General features: G+C 36.4%; 3 protein-coding genes across 4 annotated transcripts in view; all 3 read right to left on the bottom strand.

Annotated features, from left to right (window-relative positions):
• The window catches only part of LOC104706310 (protein sym-1), a 3,082-nt gene extending 1,328 nt beyond the window's left edge, over positions 1-1,754 (bottom strand). The window contains exons 1-6 of the mRNA XM_010422488.2: positions 1,315-1,754; positions 1,030-1,117; positions 646-740; positions 418-490; positions 229-321; positions 23-109 (exon numbers count right to left, since the gene is read on the bottom strand). Of these exons, the coding sequence (XP_010420790.1) occupies positions 23-109; positions 229-321; positions 418-490; positions 646-740; positions 1,030-1,117; positions 1,315-1,661 (783 nt within the window). The 5' untranslated portion in view covers positions 1,662-1,754. The remainder of the gene's footprint in view (positions 1-22; positions 110-228; positions 322-417; positions 491-645; positions 741-1,029; positions 1,118-1,314) is intronic.
• Positions 1,815-4,862, bottom strand: LOC104706311 (probable glutamate carboxypeptidase 2). The gene is made up of 10 exons (XM_010422489.2): positions 3,865-4,862; positions 3,715-3,782; positions 3,556-3,637; positions 3,386-3,478; positions 3,136-3,288; positions 2,958-3,026; positions 2,795-2,882; positions 2,504-2,676; positions 2,299-2,409; positions 1,815-2,220 (listed from the first exon to the last, which is right to left on the bottom strand). Exons 1-10 carry the CDS (start codon positions 4,768-4,770, stop codon positions 1,927-1,929), a joined length of 2,037 nt encoding a protein of 678 aa, XP_010420791.1. The 5' UTR covers positions 4,771-4,862; the 3' UTR covers positions 1,815-1,926.
• LOC104706308 (probable pectinesterase 53) lies at positions 5,074-10,310 on the bottom strand. 2 transcript variants are annotated; one of them, XM_010422485.2, is made up of 5 exons: positions 9,778-10,310; positions 8,833-9,022; positions 6,332-6,538; positions 5,981-6,216; positions 5,074-5,550 (listed from the first exon to the last, which is right to left on the bottom strand). In XM_010422485.2, the coding sequence occupies exons 1-5, from the start codon at positions 10,155-10,157 to the stop codon at positions 5,403-5,405; spliced, it is 1,161 nt and encodes a 386-aa protein (XP_010420787.1). In that variant the 5' UTR covers positions 10,158-10,310; the 3' UTR covers positions 5,074-5,402. The 2 variants fall into 2 exon arrangements, with proteins under 2 accessions (XP_010420787.1, XP_010420786.1); XM_010422484.2 differs by lacking the exons at positions 8,833-9,022; positions 9,778-10,310 and adding exons at positions 6,633-6,822; positions 7,578-8,108.

Below are 15,683 nucleotides of genomic sequence, written 5' to 3'. Positions count from 1 at the left end.
GTCACAGAGTTAAGTATCAAACCTGGAAGTTCTGTGGAACAAATCTGAAGTTAAGAAACTGAAATGGTATCCATAGCTGCCAATTTGCTAGCACTGCACCAGTCCACTCCTACGCAATCAGCAATACATGGATTTCATTAGAATACAGATAAAAAGATACGACGTGTCAAACTTAGGTTCCTGCACCATGCTGTGGAAATAAAAAGTTTAATTAGCTTTGAATCTAACCTGCTGTAACTTCGGTATGACATTTGATGGTTTTCCTTCGAGTGTCACAACAGCTGATAAGAAAACTCCAACAAAAATAGGAGCAAAAACAAACTGCCAAAAAAGTTTTTTTTTGGTTTGGTTGTTAACACAGTTGAAGCAAGATGGGAAGAGAATGGTTAAGACAGAAAATAAGAAAAATTTGCCTACCTGATCCAGTAAGAGTCGTATAACTGCGCCTGATAATCCGGAAGCTGTCACCACTTTGCTCAAGTACAAATACCTAAGGAGTTTGAGAGAATTCAGAGAGCAGAGAATTAGCATAAGTAATAATATATCAATGGATGCATAAGTCTCTTCAACTGAACTTCCACTTAGCAGGAAAATAAATAATATAGCTTTTGTGGTGTCATAAGAGTGAAAGGACCACAGAAATACCAGAAATGCAATGCTGGACCGACGAGCCCTAAGCCCAAGACAGTGAACGTGAGTGTCCTCTTCTTGTCCAGCGATGAGGTCTTATCGATTGTAAGCTGCAACCAAATGTAACAAGAATAAGCAATGTTGCTTAACCAATAACCACATAGCTAGCACAATATGATAAAGCAAAGCCAAGAAATAGACAACAACATCCAGTTCTCTTGGGTCTATTAGCTTCCATTCCAACTTCATATGCAACAGTAAATTATCTAAACATATATGATTCATTCATTCGAAAAATACATAATGAAGCTAATGAATACTGTTTCTTTTTATCTCGACATATCCTGAAAAATCAGAATCCAAACTTCAAAGATAAGATAACCATTAAGAGAGTTTTACCTGACAGATCAAATCTCCAATGAGAGTCAAAAGTGCTGAGGTCACAGCTTTGGTCAAAACAGGAGAATCTGAGAGAAGAGCCAGGTACCTGAAGCAAGCATCACAGAAATCAAAACCAAAAGGCACACAAATTGTATTTATGTTTAATTCAAAAGCAAGATAAGAGTTTTGTGAATATTGTTAACTAAATCCATGAAAGTTTTGAATTTTGGGTTTCAAGGAAACAGCTTTACACAAAAAAAAAAAAAAGGAGTAGAGAGAGTAGTCGGCAGTAAGAAAAGTTACCATGAGAGGAATGACCACTTCTTCCCGTTTCCGCCGCTACCTTCACTGTCACCTCCACCGCCGGAACCACCACCACCTGAACCACCTAACCCGCCGGAGCCACCTGAACTTCCACCTGAGACTGAAGAGACCCGACCCATATGCCCAAACCCAGTCCCGGAACGTCCAGACCAATAGCTACGACCAGAATTCAGTGAACCAACATTGTTGTACCCAAACGAAAGAGCCCTGCTCGAACCAGCTTCAGTTCGAGTCCTTCTACCAAAATACGAAGTGTGATTACCGGAAAACCCAAGAGAATTGAAGGGGAGTGGTGGTTTCCGGGTTAAAGTGATGGGGTTAAGCATCGTGGTTTCGTCTGGTCTGTACTGAACGGTGAGACTCTCGTATTTTTACAACTCCTGAATCCTCAAATCGTGGTCGAAACTCGGAAAAAACATGAAATTTTAGCTGTTTTGGGCTTAATTAATGGGCTTTTATATGGGCCTTACACAAAGGTAAACACTAAAAACTGAAATTTGGATTTCATATTTGAGTCAGTTTTGGTTGGGAATAACAGAGGAAAACATATTAACTTGTGATAGATAAACACTGCCATCATTGTGCCAGTGCTCATCTCAGTTCACCTTTTAAAACAAGTGATGCTTGTCTTACAGCTCTAGAGACTCTCCATATCTGGTGTTGAACATTTTCCCAAGATGCTTTTGTGTTTAGCTTCTTTGCATTCTCGATTGCATCATCAACTCCAGGGAATGATTTTGAACCGTAGTCATCGTACTTGGATGGTCCGTATACCAAATGCTTGTACCATGGTCTTTCCGACAGTCCATCTCGGTCTGTCATAGCTCTCTCCGCCATCATTAATCTGTCATTTATCTCTCTCACTTTTAGAGCTCCTTTAATTCCCTGCACATGTCAACAACTCAAAGACTTACTCTCAATAACTACTTGTCACTTTGTCAAACGTAAAACCAGTGCCGTTACCTCTTTCTCTTTATTTATCCCTTGTGCAGACGTAGATAGATCTTCGATAGATTTGATTAACGGAGAAACATCTATGGTATGGCCTAGCTTCTCCAAATCTTCCGCACTTTTCTGTTTATGCATGGTAGATAAACACCATTACAGTAATCTTTTTCCCATTAGTTTCTTCGGTCATATGTAAAAAGATATATCATTTAGCAGTTACCTTGAGTTCTGATGCATAGGTGATATAGTTGAATGGTAAGACTTCCTCGTCTGCTAACCGAAGAGCGACCAAACCAAATACACTAGCCATTGCGACATGTCGCTGAAACATCGGGTCTCCAAATTTTTCCATCCAAGTGAAGTCATCATAGATGGAGTGATACACTGGATAGCCTGTTATTTGTACATGGTTATATTAGCAATGATTAGTCTCTAAATCATGAGTAAAAAAGCTTATTGGCTAAGTGTTTATACAATAGACCATGATGTTTAGCTTGTTTAGGAGATTTACCTCCTCCAAAACGCATGTCAACTGCTGAAACGCCAACATGTTGCACAAATGATGCGTAATCTGATCCTGTGCCCCCTAATCTTCCGATCTTCACATACCAAGTATACAAATCAGTTTCAACCATTAGACAAAACTCTTAATCTAAACTAGTCTTATCACTTGCCACAACAGAGTTTCCTGATCCTATCCACGAATCGTAGATTGTTTGTGTTGCGTTATCTGGATCCTGGACCTGTAGAATAGTTAAACCAAAAAAAAGCTTGATAATGTTTCATTGCAACAGAAACAGTTAACACTTACCATCCACCCAAAATGCTTACAAAACTGCTTTTAAAAAGTACCTCTTGAGCCGCTAGTTTTATCAGTTCATCGAGTTGTGGAGTTGTAGAGGCATGAAACCCGGGGCCAGATACCGCACAGTCTACATTCATGTAGGCCACTGCTCTTGAACTTAGCATCTCTCTGTTTTCTTCTACCCATTCTGTAGACCCAATCTACATAAAAAAAAAACACATCAAAACCCTTAATTTTTTCTGCTTTGAACATTACATAAGTAGACATATAAAAAGTGTAAGTAGAGAGACTAGAGACCAGGGCATACTCCTCAGCATCCCAATTGCACAGAATAATCGTTCGTCTAGGCTTCCATCCTCGTTTCTGCAGCTTATCTAGTCTTTGTGCAATCTACAATAGTTTCAAGATCTCTCTCATTGCAAATGAAACAATCTAAATCTTTCAACATGTACGTAAACTTTACTCGCCTCCAAAAGCACCGCAGTCCCACTGTTCGGATCAACAGCTCCGTAAGTCCAAGCGTCTCGATGGTTTCCAAGAATCACATATCTAATCAATTCATCCATATACAATCAGAAGTTACCTTTAGTCTATTTCCACTCATATATATATATATAAGAATGTACCTATCAGGCTCTTCTTCTCCTTGAACCACTCCAATAACATTCTCAATCTTGGCTATAACAGTTTCCCCCTAAATCCAAGACTCCAAAAACTCAAATCCCTTAACGTTAAGTAACACACATCATCTCATCTAAACACACAAACTCACTCACAGTATAACTCAGGTTCAAGATCCCAGGTCCAGGTCCAACTGGATAAACATCTCCATCAGCAACATCTCCAAAAACAGTCTTCAAAATCACTTCTGCATCAGCTGCAGAAACAGGCAAGGAAGGTATAAGAGGCGCATCACCGCTCAACTCAACAGCCTCATCAGATAATCTCTCACACCCTTCAACACTAGCCCACCCAGGAGTCGTTGGATCACCCAACCCATTATAAACAGTACCAACCTGAACACCACTCGGTGGCATCCTTCTACTCTCCGGAAACCACTCATCTCCGCCGTAATCTCTCTTGTCAGTGTATATCACAACACCTACAGCTCCAGCCTCATACGCGTTCTGTACAATGTCTCCTCTGTAAATCTGACCGTACCTCGCAATCACAACGGCTCCAGAGACATTCACGCCCATCTCTTTCTTGAGTCTCACGAAATCTTCTACTCGTCCGTAGTTTGCATAAACCACTGGTCCTGAGACGTTACCTGACTTAGCGTATCCATGAAAAGTAGGCATCACTTCATCTGCATAAGGACTGTCTCCAACTTGTTCTTGTTCCAACTCTAAAGTGATAGGGTTTGCTGATTCTGTTGGCGTTAGTACCAAAGAGCGATGAAATGGGTAAGTTAAGGATACTTGGTAAGCAACGACGTGTGATTTGAGTGAAGAAGAGGTGAAAACAGAGCGAACATACTCAGCGGCCTCAGCGTTGGCCGCTGTACCGGCTACATGAGGGCGGCGCGTGAGGGTACGGAGGTTTAAAGCAACTGAAGCGTTGTCGGAGAAGGAAGCGGAGAGGAAGAGTTCGTGGTAATGATGTTTTGGTGAAGAAGAGAAGAGGAAGGAGTAAGATAAAGCAGCGATTATGAAGGCGAGAGCTGTTGACTTGGACATCATCAATGTAAGCTTTCTTTCTTCCTTCTTTTTTAGATAATCATCAATGGTGTTTTAGAGTGTGATGGTTTTCTAATAAGGAATTTGATATTTGCAATTATTGATCTTCGGAGGAATCTTTAACTTTTTTAATATCATAATCCTTCACTTTGCTTACATAAATTATTACCACATCATATTGATTTTGGGTCCCATTGGTGACATAACATAAACTGTTTTTTTCTGCGAGAAGAAAATACAAAAAAAAAAGACCACTTCCGCACAAGATCAAGTCATTTTAAAGCACATCCGCCAACCCCAACCTACTACATAAAAGACTTGTATAATTTTTGAAACTCATTTTAGTACATAAAATATCATCGATTGAATATACAACTCTGTTTCAAAATACATTGGACCACACCCGGCCCGTAATTCTTACATGTTTCGGAAAAAAACATATCTAAGTTGGTGTATCGCAAGATGGGACTTGGTCGGCAATGTTTGGCTGTTGCAAATGGGCGTCGAGTCATTGGAATGAGGTGTGCATGTATGTGAAATGTTAAAAAATATATATTTTATTTTATTAAAAGGAAAAAAAAATGTACATTATTAATTAATTAGGTAGAATGGAAAACAAAAAAAAGTGTAAATGGTTAGAGTTTGATCCATTCAGAGCCGTCTATGAAGGTAAGAGATATAAAAGGCTTAGCTTCTTCGTCAGTGAGCTCTCTTGCCCAAGCCACCCTCCCTGCATAGTTTGCTCCTGCTCCCGTGCACTTGTACTGCCCATAGAACACCGTCCTGCACCATATTTTTCATTTACACTCTATAAAAATTATATATATATATATATATATATTATTCACATTGCGTTTTGCACCACTAGAAGAGACGACGCACGCCTACGTTAATGGCTTTAAGTTTCAGTATATCTATATAATGCATGCGCACACACACAAAATATACTATTATCAAAAGCAACGTTTTTGGGTAAAAAGACAAAAATTGAAGTCGGTCTGAGATGTGTAGTGGTGCAGTGGTGGGACATACGACTCTGTAATGGATGAGGCAACGAGATCATGTTTTGTAAAGTTGGACTGAAGTGTGTTGTACAATTATAATAAAGTATGGCATGTTCTCTTAGCTTGTTGAGTCAGAGCTACGCCGACTAACTTTGGTTATAACTTATATGTAATTTAAATGAGACCAGAGAAGAGTAAAGTAAACGTACATCTCACGGGAAGGGTCGCCCCAATTGTACCAGCCTCTAGGGAGGATGATGTTTTCCATATAGGTGTAAGCAAAGACGACTCTTGAGAAGGGACCCCATGCCCTCCCAAGGTATAATACACCTGTCCCTGTCACCTTACACTTCACGAACGAGAATCCGGTGTCCTCTAGCACACTGCTCCTCCCCTGTGCCGTCACTGCTCCTAGCTTATCCGCTATCGCATGCACGTGACACCCCTAAATACCACTTTTATTAGAGCAAGGACCAATCTAAAAATGCTACACCACTGAAAGAAAGTGTTCTATAAGACGTGTTAGGAGAATAGAGAGACCACTAAGTAAGAATGCTTACCTCATAGAGAGAAAGGGCATTGCCAAAAATAAAGTCAACAGATCCCTCGATGTAACAGTCTTTGTAATAATGTCTTCCCAAATGATCATAGAGAGTGTCTTGAGCACCAAGCATTTTACACCCGAAGAAAGCTGCATTGTCTGCCGACACCCTCAATGCCACTGCCTGTTTTCCAATTGCGCCCGGCAAGGGGACCGGGGTCGTGTTCTATATACATATAAAAGCGCGGCTACGATGAGTTCACAATTTTTTTTTCTGATATCATACAACTATGAGTATAAGGTAATAAGTAATAACTTACTTTGAAAGTGACGTTCTTGGCGACAAAGAAAGGAGAATTGACGGCAAAAGAGGCAGAGTTGAAGGTCCCCATGGGGTTGCCTTTTGAGTCAGGTGTTTGTGCTGTATCTCCCCATTCCACTATTGTCTTCTCTGCTCCTTCCCCTTCTATTGTTATGAATGCCTTCATTGGAGGTATGTTCACCTTCTCTCTACACATATATTGTCCCCCCAAATTTTCATTATTATTTCGCTCAAATTGTTATATTTAATTTCTAAGAATAGCTATAGTACGAAATAGCAAGCTAGCATAACAATCTAAAATTATGGGCGATGAGCGTGGAACATATGTGGACCATCCATGCGCTTTATAACAGACAAAGACCCAAAATGTCACTATTAAAGTCAATTTCCTAGAGATTATGTTTGATAATACATCCAGCTTACAAAATTCCGAGTTCACGTGATCATATAGTGTTGATTTCGAGGGAGAGATCATTGATATGATTGCTATACATTTCTTTATTGATACGTGTCTCTTTTCAATTTCATAGACACTTTTGGCTCATGCATATGCAGGAAAGGACGATAAGAAAATATATGGAATCCCTATACTACTTAAATTAGAGTGATAACAAATTGCAAAACTGCAAAACGTATATAGACAAAACTCAAGAATCTAAGGTTCAGGCTGTTGGAATTAAATACCGAATATTGTATCAATCTACAGCTGTGGTACCAATTTTGATTTGATCAACTGCGAATTGTACCAAACACTATTTATTAATTAATTTATATAATAACCCTGCAAGATCGACCGAATTAATGTTCTGTCTCCTATACCTCATTATTCAAATATATATTTTGATTAAAATGTTATTACTCTAAAACTCATACTAATCACTTGTTATATATTAATAATTATGTTAAAACGAGATAGTGGAAGAAATTAAAGACTTGTGCTTACTTGTAAACTCCGGCATGAACTTTGATGACGACACGAACAAGGTTAATGAGAGGGAGAGAATCAATCGCGTCTTGGATTTTAGTGAAGTCACCTTTATTGGATTTCTTATGGACAGTAAGTGTATAAGAAGGGAAGAGTTTGTTCTTGGCGGCTTTGAACACTGAGTGTTTAAGGCTCCCAACAAATCTCACCCATTTCATGAACTCATCTTCCGGGTTTTGTGTCCGATCATTCGTCGTGTTCACATTCTTCTGGTTTCTTGGTCGTAACCGTAGACCTTTGGTGTGGCATTGTGTTTGCGTTGAACAAAGAAGGATAACGAGAAGGAGGAGAAGGAGAAGAAATAAATTGGGAGCTTTGGTTGAATTGAATTTGAGCATCTATACGACAATTAGAATCAATTACACAAATATAAGGCGTTTTTTTTTTTTTGGATTTTGTTTTTTGTGTTTCGCCAAAGATACAAAGTACGACCAAAATAATATATGGCTATGTGATTTCTCAATATGTATGTGCATTTATATATATGTGTGTGGATGTTGTTAGAGGTGGTCGAGTGTTTGGTACTTTGGTAAGGGAATTAGGTGAAAAGAGACAGAAGGGTTGAGGTCACGGGGCTGTTCCACTCACATCCACGTAGAATGAAAAACCTAGCTAAATGCCAAATATAAAGACAAGGAGACTCTATTATTTAGTTTTAAAAACCAACTCACAAGAAAAAAAGAACCCGACCTACATTGATGTTTCTTGTTTATTACACTGAACTACAAAAGCTAATCACGAGTTATACCATATGTGAATTCAATTTTCTTGTAAAAATGCAGACTTAAACAAACAGGATATATTTGTTGAACATGAGCGAAAAATAAGTCAATTTTTTTTCCGTATATCTTAGACAAAATGAGAGAATTATTTTGTTTAAGATTTTAAAGTTTTTTCCTGAATGGAAAGAGAAGAATGTCAAGTTTGTAGTGCCAATCCAAAGTGAACAAGTTTTAAACTAAACATGATCAGTTTGAAAAAGGAGAAAAAAATTGCATTTATTGAAGGGTATTTATAGGTTACGACTTATGACCAAACCTCATAGAGAAGTTAATCTCTTGTTCTTTGCGTTTATAAAGTGTCACTAAACTTATTACATGCAAGTTCTTTCAAATAAGATAACTAGTTTGATTTTAGATGTGCACAAATTATTTGTTCAACACATACACAACCCAGTTTACTTATTATACANAGGTAATAAGTAATAACTTACTTTGAAAGTGACGTTCTTGGCGACAAAGAAAGGAGAATTGACGGCAAAAGAGGCAGAGTTGAAGGTCCCCATGGGGTTGCCTTTTGAGTCAGGTGTTTGTGCTGTATCTCCCCATTCCACTATTGTCTTCTCTGCTCCTTCCCCTTCTATTGTTATGAATGCCTTCATTGGAGGTATGTTCACCTTCTCTCTACACATATATTGTCCCCCCAAATTTTCATTATTATTTCGCTCAAATTGTTATATTTAATTTCTAAGAATAGCTATAGTACGAAATAGCAAGCTAGCATAACAATCTAAAATTATGGGCGATGAGCGTGGAACATATGTGGACCATCCATGCGCTTTATAACAGACAAAGACCCAAAATGTCACTATTAAAGTCAATTTCCTAGAGATTATGTTTGATAATACATCCAGCTTACAAAATTCCGAGTTCACGTGATCATATAGTGTTGATTTCGAGGGAGAGATCATTGATATGATTGCTATACATTTCTTTATTGATACGTGTCTCTTTTCAATTTCATAGACACTTTTGGCTCATGCATATGCAGGAAAGGACGATAAGAAAATATATGGAATCCCTATACTACTTAAATTAGAGTGATAACAAATTGCAAAACTGCAAAACGTATATAGACAAAACTCAAGAATCTAAGGTTCAGGCTGTTGGAATTAAATACCGAATATTGTATCAATCTACAGCTGTGGTACCAATTTTGATTTGATCAACTGCGAATTGTACCAAACACTATTTATTAATTAATTTATATAATAACCCTGCAAGATCGACCGAATTAATGTTCTGTCTCCTATACCTCATTATTCAAATATATATTTTGATTAAAATGTTATTACTCTAAAACTCATACTAATCACTTGTTATATATTAATAATTATGTTAAAACGAGATAGTGGAAGAAATTAAAGACTTGTGCTTACTTGTAAACTCCGGCATGAACTTTGATGACGACACGAACAAGGTTAATGAGAGGGAGAGAATCAATCGCGTCTTGGATTTTAGTGAAGTCACCTTTATTGGATTTCTTATGGACAGTAAGTGTATAAGAAGGGAAGAGTTTGTTCTTGGCGGCTTTGAACACTGAGTGTTTAAGGCTCCCAACAAATCTCACCCATTTCATGAACTCATCTTCCGGGTTTTGTGTCCGATCATTCGTCGTGTTCACATTCTTCTGGTTTCTTGGTCGTAACCGTAGACCTTTGGTGTGGCATTGTGTTTGCGTTGAACAAAGAAGGATAACGAGAAGGAGGAGAAGGAGAAGAAATAAATTGGGAGCTTTGGTTGAATTGAATTTGAGCATCTATACGACAATTAGAATCAATTACACAAATATAAGGCGTTTTTTTTTTTTTGGATTTTGTTTTTTGTGTTTCGCCAAAGATACAAAGTACGACCAAAATAATATATGGCTATGTGATTTCTCAATATGTATGTGCATTTATATATATGTGTGTGGATGTTGTTAGAGGTGGTCGAGTGTTTGGTACTTTGGTAAGGGAATTAGGTGAAAAGAGACAGAAGGGTTGAGGTCACGGGGCTGTTCCACTCACATCCACGTAGAATGAAAAACCTAGCTAAATGCCAAATATAAAGACAAGGAGACTCTATTATTTAGTTTTAAAAACCAACTCACAAGAAAAAAAGAACCCGACCTACATTGATGTTTCTTGTTTATTACACTGAACTACAAAAGCTAATCACGAGTTATACCATATGTGAATTCAATTTTCTTGTAAAAATGCAGACTTAAACAAACAGGATATATTTGTTGAACATGAGCGAAAAATAAGTCAATTTTTTTTCCGTATATCTTAGACAAAATGAGAGAATTATTTTGTTTAAGATTTTAAAGTTTTTTCCTGAATGGAAAGAGAAGAATGTCAAGTTTGTAGTGCCAATCCAAAGTGAACAAGTTTTAAACTAAACATGATCAGTTTGAAAAAGGAGAAAAAAATTGCATTTATTGAAGGGTATTTATAGGTTACGACTTATGACCAAACCTCATAGAGAAGTTAATCTCTTGTTCTTTGCGTTTATAAAGTGTCACTAAACTTATTACATGCAAGTTCTTTCAAATAAGATAACTAGTTTGATTTTAGATGTGCACAAATTATTTGTTCAACACATACACAACCCAGTTTACTTATTATACACGACAAGTGTTATACCCACGAAATAGTTTTATACTATTCATGAGTATATCACTATATTCGTACACGTCTATATATGTCGTGCAAAACACCAAATTACGTTAGAAAAATAATATTTCATATTTAGATAGAATTTTAACACCACTGCATTATTGGATTATTTACTCAAAAATTTTACAATGTATCACATATTAGTTTATTCTGTTTTTGGGCAGATTACGGTATATATCACTACTGATTCACTGTGGATAACATTTTTTTTCAGTTGTTAGCACTGTTGGGTACCAAAGTCGCATGCTGCCACCATTGAGAACCATTAATGAAATGTGGAAGTAAAGATAAAGTATTGCAAGAGTGNAGGTATGTTCACCTTCTCTCTACACATATATTGTCCCCCCAAATTTTCATTATTATTTCGCTCAAATTGTTATATTTAATTTCTAAGAATAGCTATAGTACGAAATAGCAAGCTAGCATAACAATCTAAAATTATGGGCGATGAGCGTGGAACATATGTGGACCATCCATGCGCTTTATAACAGACAAAGACCCAAAATGTCACTATTAAAGTCAATTTCCTAGAGATTATGTTTGATAATACATCCAGCTTACAAAATTCCGAGTTCACGTGATCATATAGTGTTGATTTCGAGGGAGAGATCATTGATATGATTGCTATACATTTCTTTATTGATACGTGTCTCTTTTCAATTTCATAGACACTTTTGGCTCATGCATATGCAGGAAAGGACGATAAGAAAATATATGGAATCCCTATACTACTTAAATTAGAGTGATAACAAATTGCAAAACTGCAAAACGTATATAGACAAAACTCAAGAATCTAAGGTTCAGGCTGTTGGAATTAAATACCGAATATTGTATCAATCTACAGCTGTGGTACCAATTTTGATTTGATCAACTGCGAATTGTACCAAACACTATTTATTAATTAATTTATATAATAACCCTGCAAGATCGACCGAATTAATGTTCTGTCTCCTATACCTCATTATTCAAATATATATTTTGATTAAAATGTTATTACTCTAAAACTCATACTAATCACTTGTTATATATTAATAATTATGTTAAAACGAGATAGTGGAAGAAATTAAAGACTTGTGCTTACTTGTAAACTCCGGCATGAACTTTGATGACGACACGAACAAGGTTAATGAGAGGGAGAGAATCAATCGCGTCTTGGATTTTAGTGAAGTCACCTTTATTGGATTTCTTATGGACAGTAAGTGTATAAGAAGGGAAGAGTTTGTTCTTGGCGGCTTTGAACACTGAGTGTTTAAGGCTCCCAACAAATCTCACCCATTTCATGAACTCATCTTCCGGGTTTTGTGTCCGATCATTCGTCGTGTTCACATTCTTCTGGTTTCTTGGTCGTAACCGTAGACCTTTGGTGTGGCATTGTGTTTGCGTTGAACAAAGAAGGATAACGAGAAGGAGGAGAAGGAGAAGAAATAAATTGGGAGCTTTGGTTGAATTGAATTTGAGCATCTATACGACAATTAGAATCAATTACACAAATATAAGGCGTTTTTTTTTTTTTGGATTTTGTTTTTTGTGTTTCGCCAAAGATACAAAGTACGACCAAAATAATATATGGCTATGTGATTTCTCAATATGTATGTGCATTTATATATATGTGTGTGGATGTTGTTAGAGGTGGTCGAGTGTTTGGTACTTTGGTAAGGGAATTAGGTGAAAAGAGACAGAAGGGTTGAGGTCACGGGGCTGTTCCACTCACATCCACGTAGAATGAAAAACCTAGCTAAATGCCAAATATAAAGACAAGGAGACTCTATTATTTAGTTTTAAAAACCAACTCACAAGAAAAAAAGAACCCGACCTACATTGATGTTTCTTGTTTATTACACTGAACTACAAAAGCTAATCACGAGTTATACCATATGTGAATTCAATTTTCTTGTAAAAATGCAGACTTAAACAAACAGGATATATTTGTTGAACATGAGCGAAAAATAAGTCAATTTTTTTTCCGTATATCTTAGACAAAATGAGAGAATTATTTTGTTTAAGATTTTAAAGTTTTTTCCTGAATGGAAAGAGAAGAATGTCAAGTTTGTAGTGCCAATCCAAAGTGAACAAGTTTTAAACTAAACATGATCAGTTTGAAAAAGGAGAAAAAAATTGCATTTATTGAAGGGTATTTATAGGTTACGACTTATGACCAAACCTCATAGAGAAGTTAATCTCTTGTTCTTTGCGTTTATAAAGTGTCACTAAACTTATTACATGCAAGTTCTTTCAAATAAGATAACTAGTTTGATTTTAGATGTGCACAAATTATTTGTTCAACACATACACAACCCAGTTTACTTATTATACACGACAAGTGTTATACCCACGAAATAGTTTTATACTATTCATGAGTATATCACTATATTCGTACACGTCTATATATGTCGTGCAAAACACCAAATTACGTTAGAAAAATAATATTTCATATTTAGATAGAATTTTAACACCACTGCATTATTGGATTATTTACTCAAAAATTTTACAATGTATCACATATTAGTTTATTCTGTTTTTGGGCAGATTACGGTATATATCACTACTGATTCACTGTGGATAACATTTTTTTTCAGTTGTTAGCACTGTTGGGTACCAAAGTCGCATGCTGCCACCATTGAGAACCATTAATGAAATGTGGAAGTAAAGATAAAGTATTGCAAGAGTGAATTGGTGAATGGCGATGAGTGATGAATGATGAGAGTCCACTGAGCGGTGCACATTTAAAAACTTTGGATGTGAATAGTTTTGTGCACAACTAATTAAGGTGGCTTCTTTATTCTATTAATTGATGTTGTCTTTCAGTGCCCGTGACTCTCTCTTATACTACTATCCTTCTTTCCTTGTTCGTTTGTGGTAGGGACAAAATACTCTTCTCGTGAAGTGTTGTTTCCATTCCATCAATGTTTTTTTTTTAATCTGATTTCAAAAAAATACATATATTCCTTGCGAATATAAATAAATATATAAACTCAATACACAATTGTCTTTTTACAGAAATAAATAATCAGGAAAATTTTTTTCTCTCTCTTCGTGATTTTTTGACTTTTCGCGAATCTTTTTCACCGCTTCACATTAATCGGTGATCCAGCCTTCTACCGCCGGTGGATATCTCAGTTTAGCTAAGGCTAACCTTCTCCTATCATNCTTTTGGCTCATGCATATGCAGGAAAGGACGATAAGAAAATATATGGAATCCCTATACTACTTAAATTAGAGTGATAACAAATTGCAAAACTGCAAAACGTATATAGACAAAACTCAAGAATCTAAGGTTCAGGCTGTTGGAATTAAATACCGAATATTGTATCAATCTACAGCTGTGGTACCAATTTTGATTTGATCAACTGCGAATTGTACCAAACACTATTTATTAATTAATTTATATAATAACCCTGCAAGATCGACCGAATTAATGTTCTGTCTCCTATACCTCATTATTCAAATATATATTTTGATTAAAATGTTATTACTCTAAAACTCATACTAATCACTTGTTATATATTAATAATTATGTTAAAACGAGATAGTGGAAGAAATTAAAGACTTGTGCTTACTTGTAAACTCCGGCATGAACTTTGATGACGACACGAACAAGGTTAATGAGAGGGAGAGAATCAATCGCGTCTTGGATTTTAGTGAAGTCACCTTTATTGGATTTCTTATGGACAGTAAGTGTATAAGAAGGGAAGAGTTTGTTCTTGGCGGCTTTGAACACTGAGTGTTTAAGGCTCCCAACAAATCTCACCCATTTCATGAACTCATCTTCCGGGTTTTGTGTCCGATCATTCGTCGTGTTCACATTCTTCTGGTTTCTTGGTCGTAACCGTAGACCTTTGGTGTGGCATTGTGTTTGCGTTGAACAAAGAAGGATAACGAGAAGGAGGAGAAGGAGAAGAAATAAATTGGGAGCTTTGGTTGAATTGAATTTGAGCATCTATACGACAATTAGAATCAATTACACAAATATAAGGCGTTTTTTTTCTTTTGGATTTTGTTTTTTGTGTTTCGCCAAAGATACAAAGTACGACCAAAATAATATATGGCTATGTGATTTCTCAATATGTATGTGCATTTATATATATGTGTGTGGATGTTGTTAGAGGTGGTCGAGTGTTTGGTACTTTGGTAAGGGAATTAGGTGAAAAGAGACAGAAGGGTTGAGGTCACGGGGCGGTTCCACTCACATCCACGTAGAATGAAAAACCTAGCTAAATGCCAAATATAAAGACAAGGAGACTCTATTATTTAGTTTTAAAAACCAACTCACAAGAAAAAAAGAACCCAACCACATTGATGTTTCTTGTTTATTACACTGAATAACAAAAGCTAATCACGAGTTATACCATATGTGAATTCAATTTTCTTGCAAAAATGCAGACTCAAACAAACAGGAAATATTTGTCGAACATGAGCGAAAACTAAGTTCGTCTATGAGATTGAAACTAAAATAAACAATAAGTCAATTTTTTTTCCGGCGTATCCTAGACAAAATGAGAGAATTGTTTTCTTTTAAGATTTTTAAGTTTTTGCTGAATGGAAAGAGAAGAATGTCAAGTTTTTGTAGTCCCAATCCAAAGTTGAATATTTTTTGAAAAAAATCCAAAGTGAATATTAGTTCATTC

This window comes from Camelina sativa, chromosome 8 (assembly GCF_000633955.1).
Source record: "Camelina sativa cultivar DH55 chromosome 8, Cs, whole genome shotgun sequence".
NCBI lineage: Eukaryota > Viridiplantae > Streptophyta > Magnoliopsida > Brassicales > Brassicaceae > Camelina > Camelina sativa.
This window is presented reverse-complemented; position numbering and strand designations above follow the sequence as displayed.

What these genes read in the sequence shown, in the direction of transcription:
- LOC104706311 (XM_010422489.2), bottom strand. Translation starts at nt 4,770, where the DNA reads ATGATGTCCAAGTCAACAGCTCTCGCCTTCATAATCGCTGCTTTATCT. An exon ending in GGACTGCGGTGCTTTTGGAG is followed by an intron (nt 3,479 to 3,555) that starts GCGAGTAAAGTT and finishes AAACTATTGTAG; the next exon opens with ATTGCACAAAGACTAGATAA. An exon ending in GGATAAATAAAGAGAAAGAG is followed by an intron (nt 2,221 to 2,298) that starts GTAACGGCACTG and finishes TGACATGTGCAG; the next exon opens with GGAATTAAAGGAGCTCTAAA.
- LOC104706308 (XM_010422485.2), bottom strand. Translation starts at nt 10,157, where the DNA reads ATGCTCAAATTCAATTCAACCAAAGCTCCCAATTTATTTCTTCTCCTT. An exon ending in GTTCATGCCGGAGTTTACAA is followed by an intron (nt 9,023 to 9,777) that starts GTAAGCACAAGT and finishes ATATATGTGTAG; the next exon opens with AGAGAAGGTGAACATACCTC. An exon ending in ATGCCCTTTCTCTCTATGAG is followed by an intron (nt 6,217 to 6,331) that starts GTAAGCATTCTT and finishes AGTGGTATTTAG; the next exon opens with GGGTGTCACGTGCATGCGAT.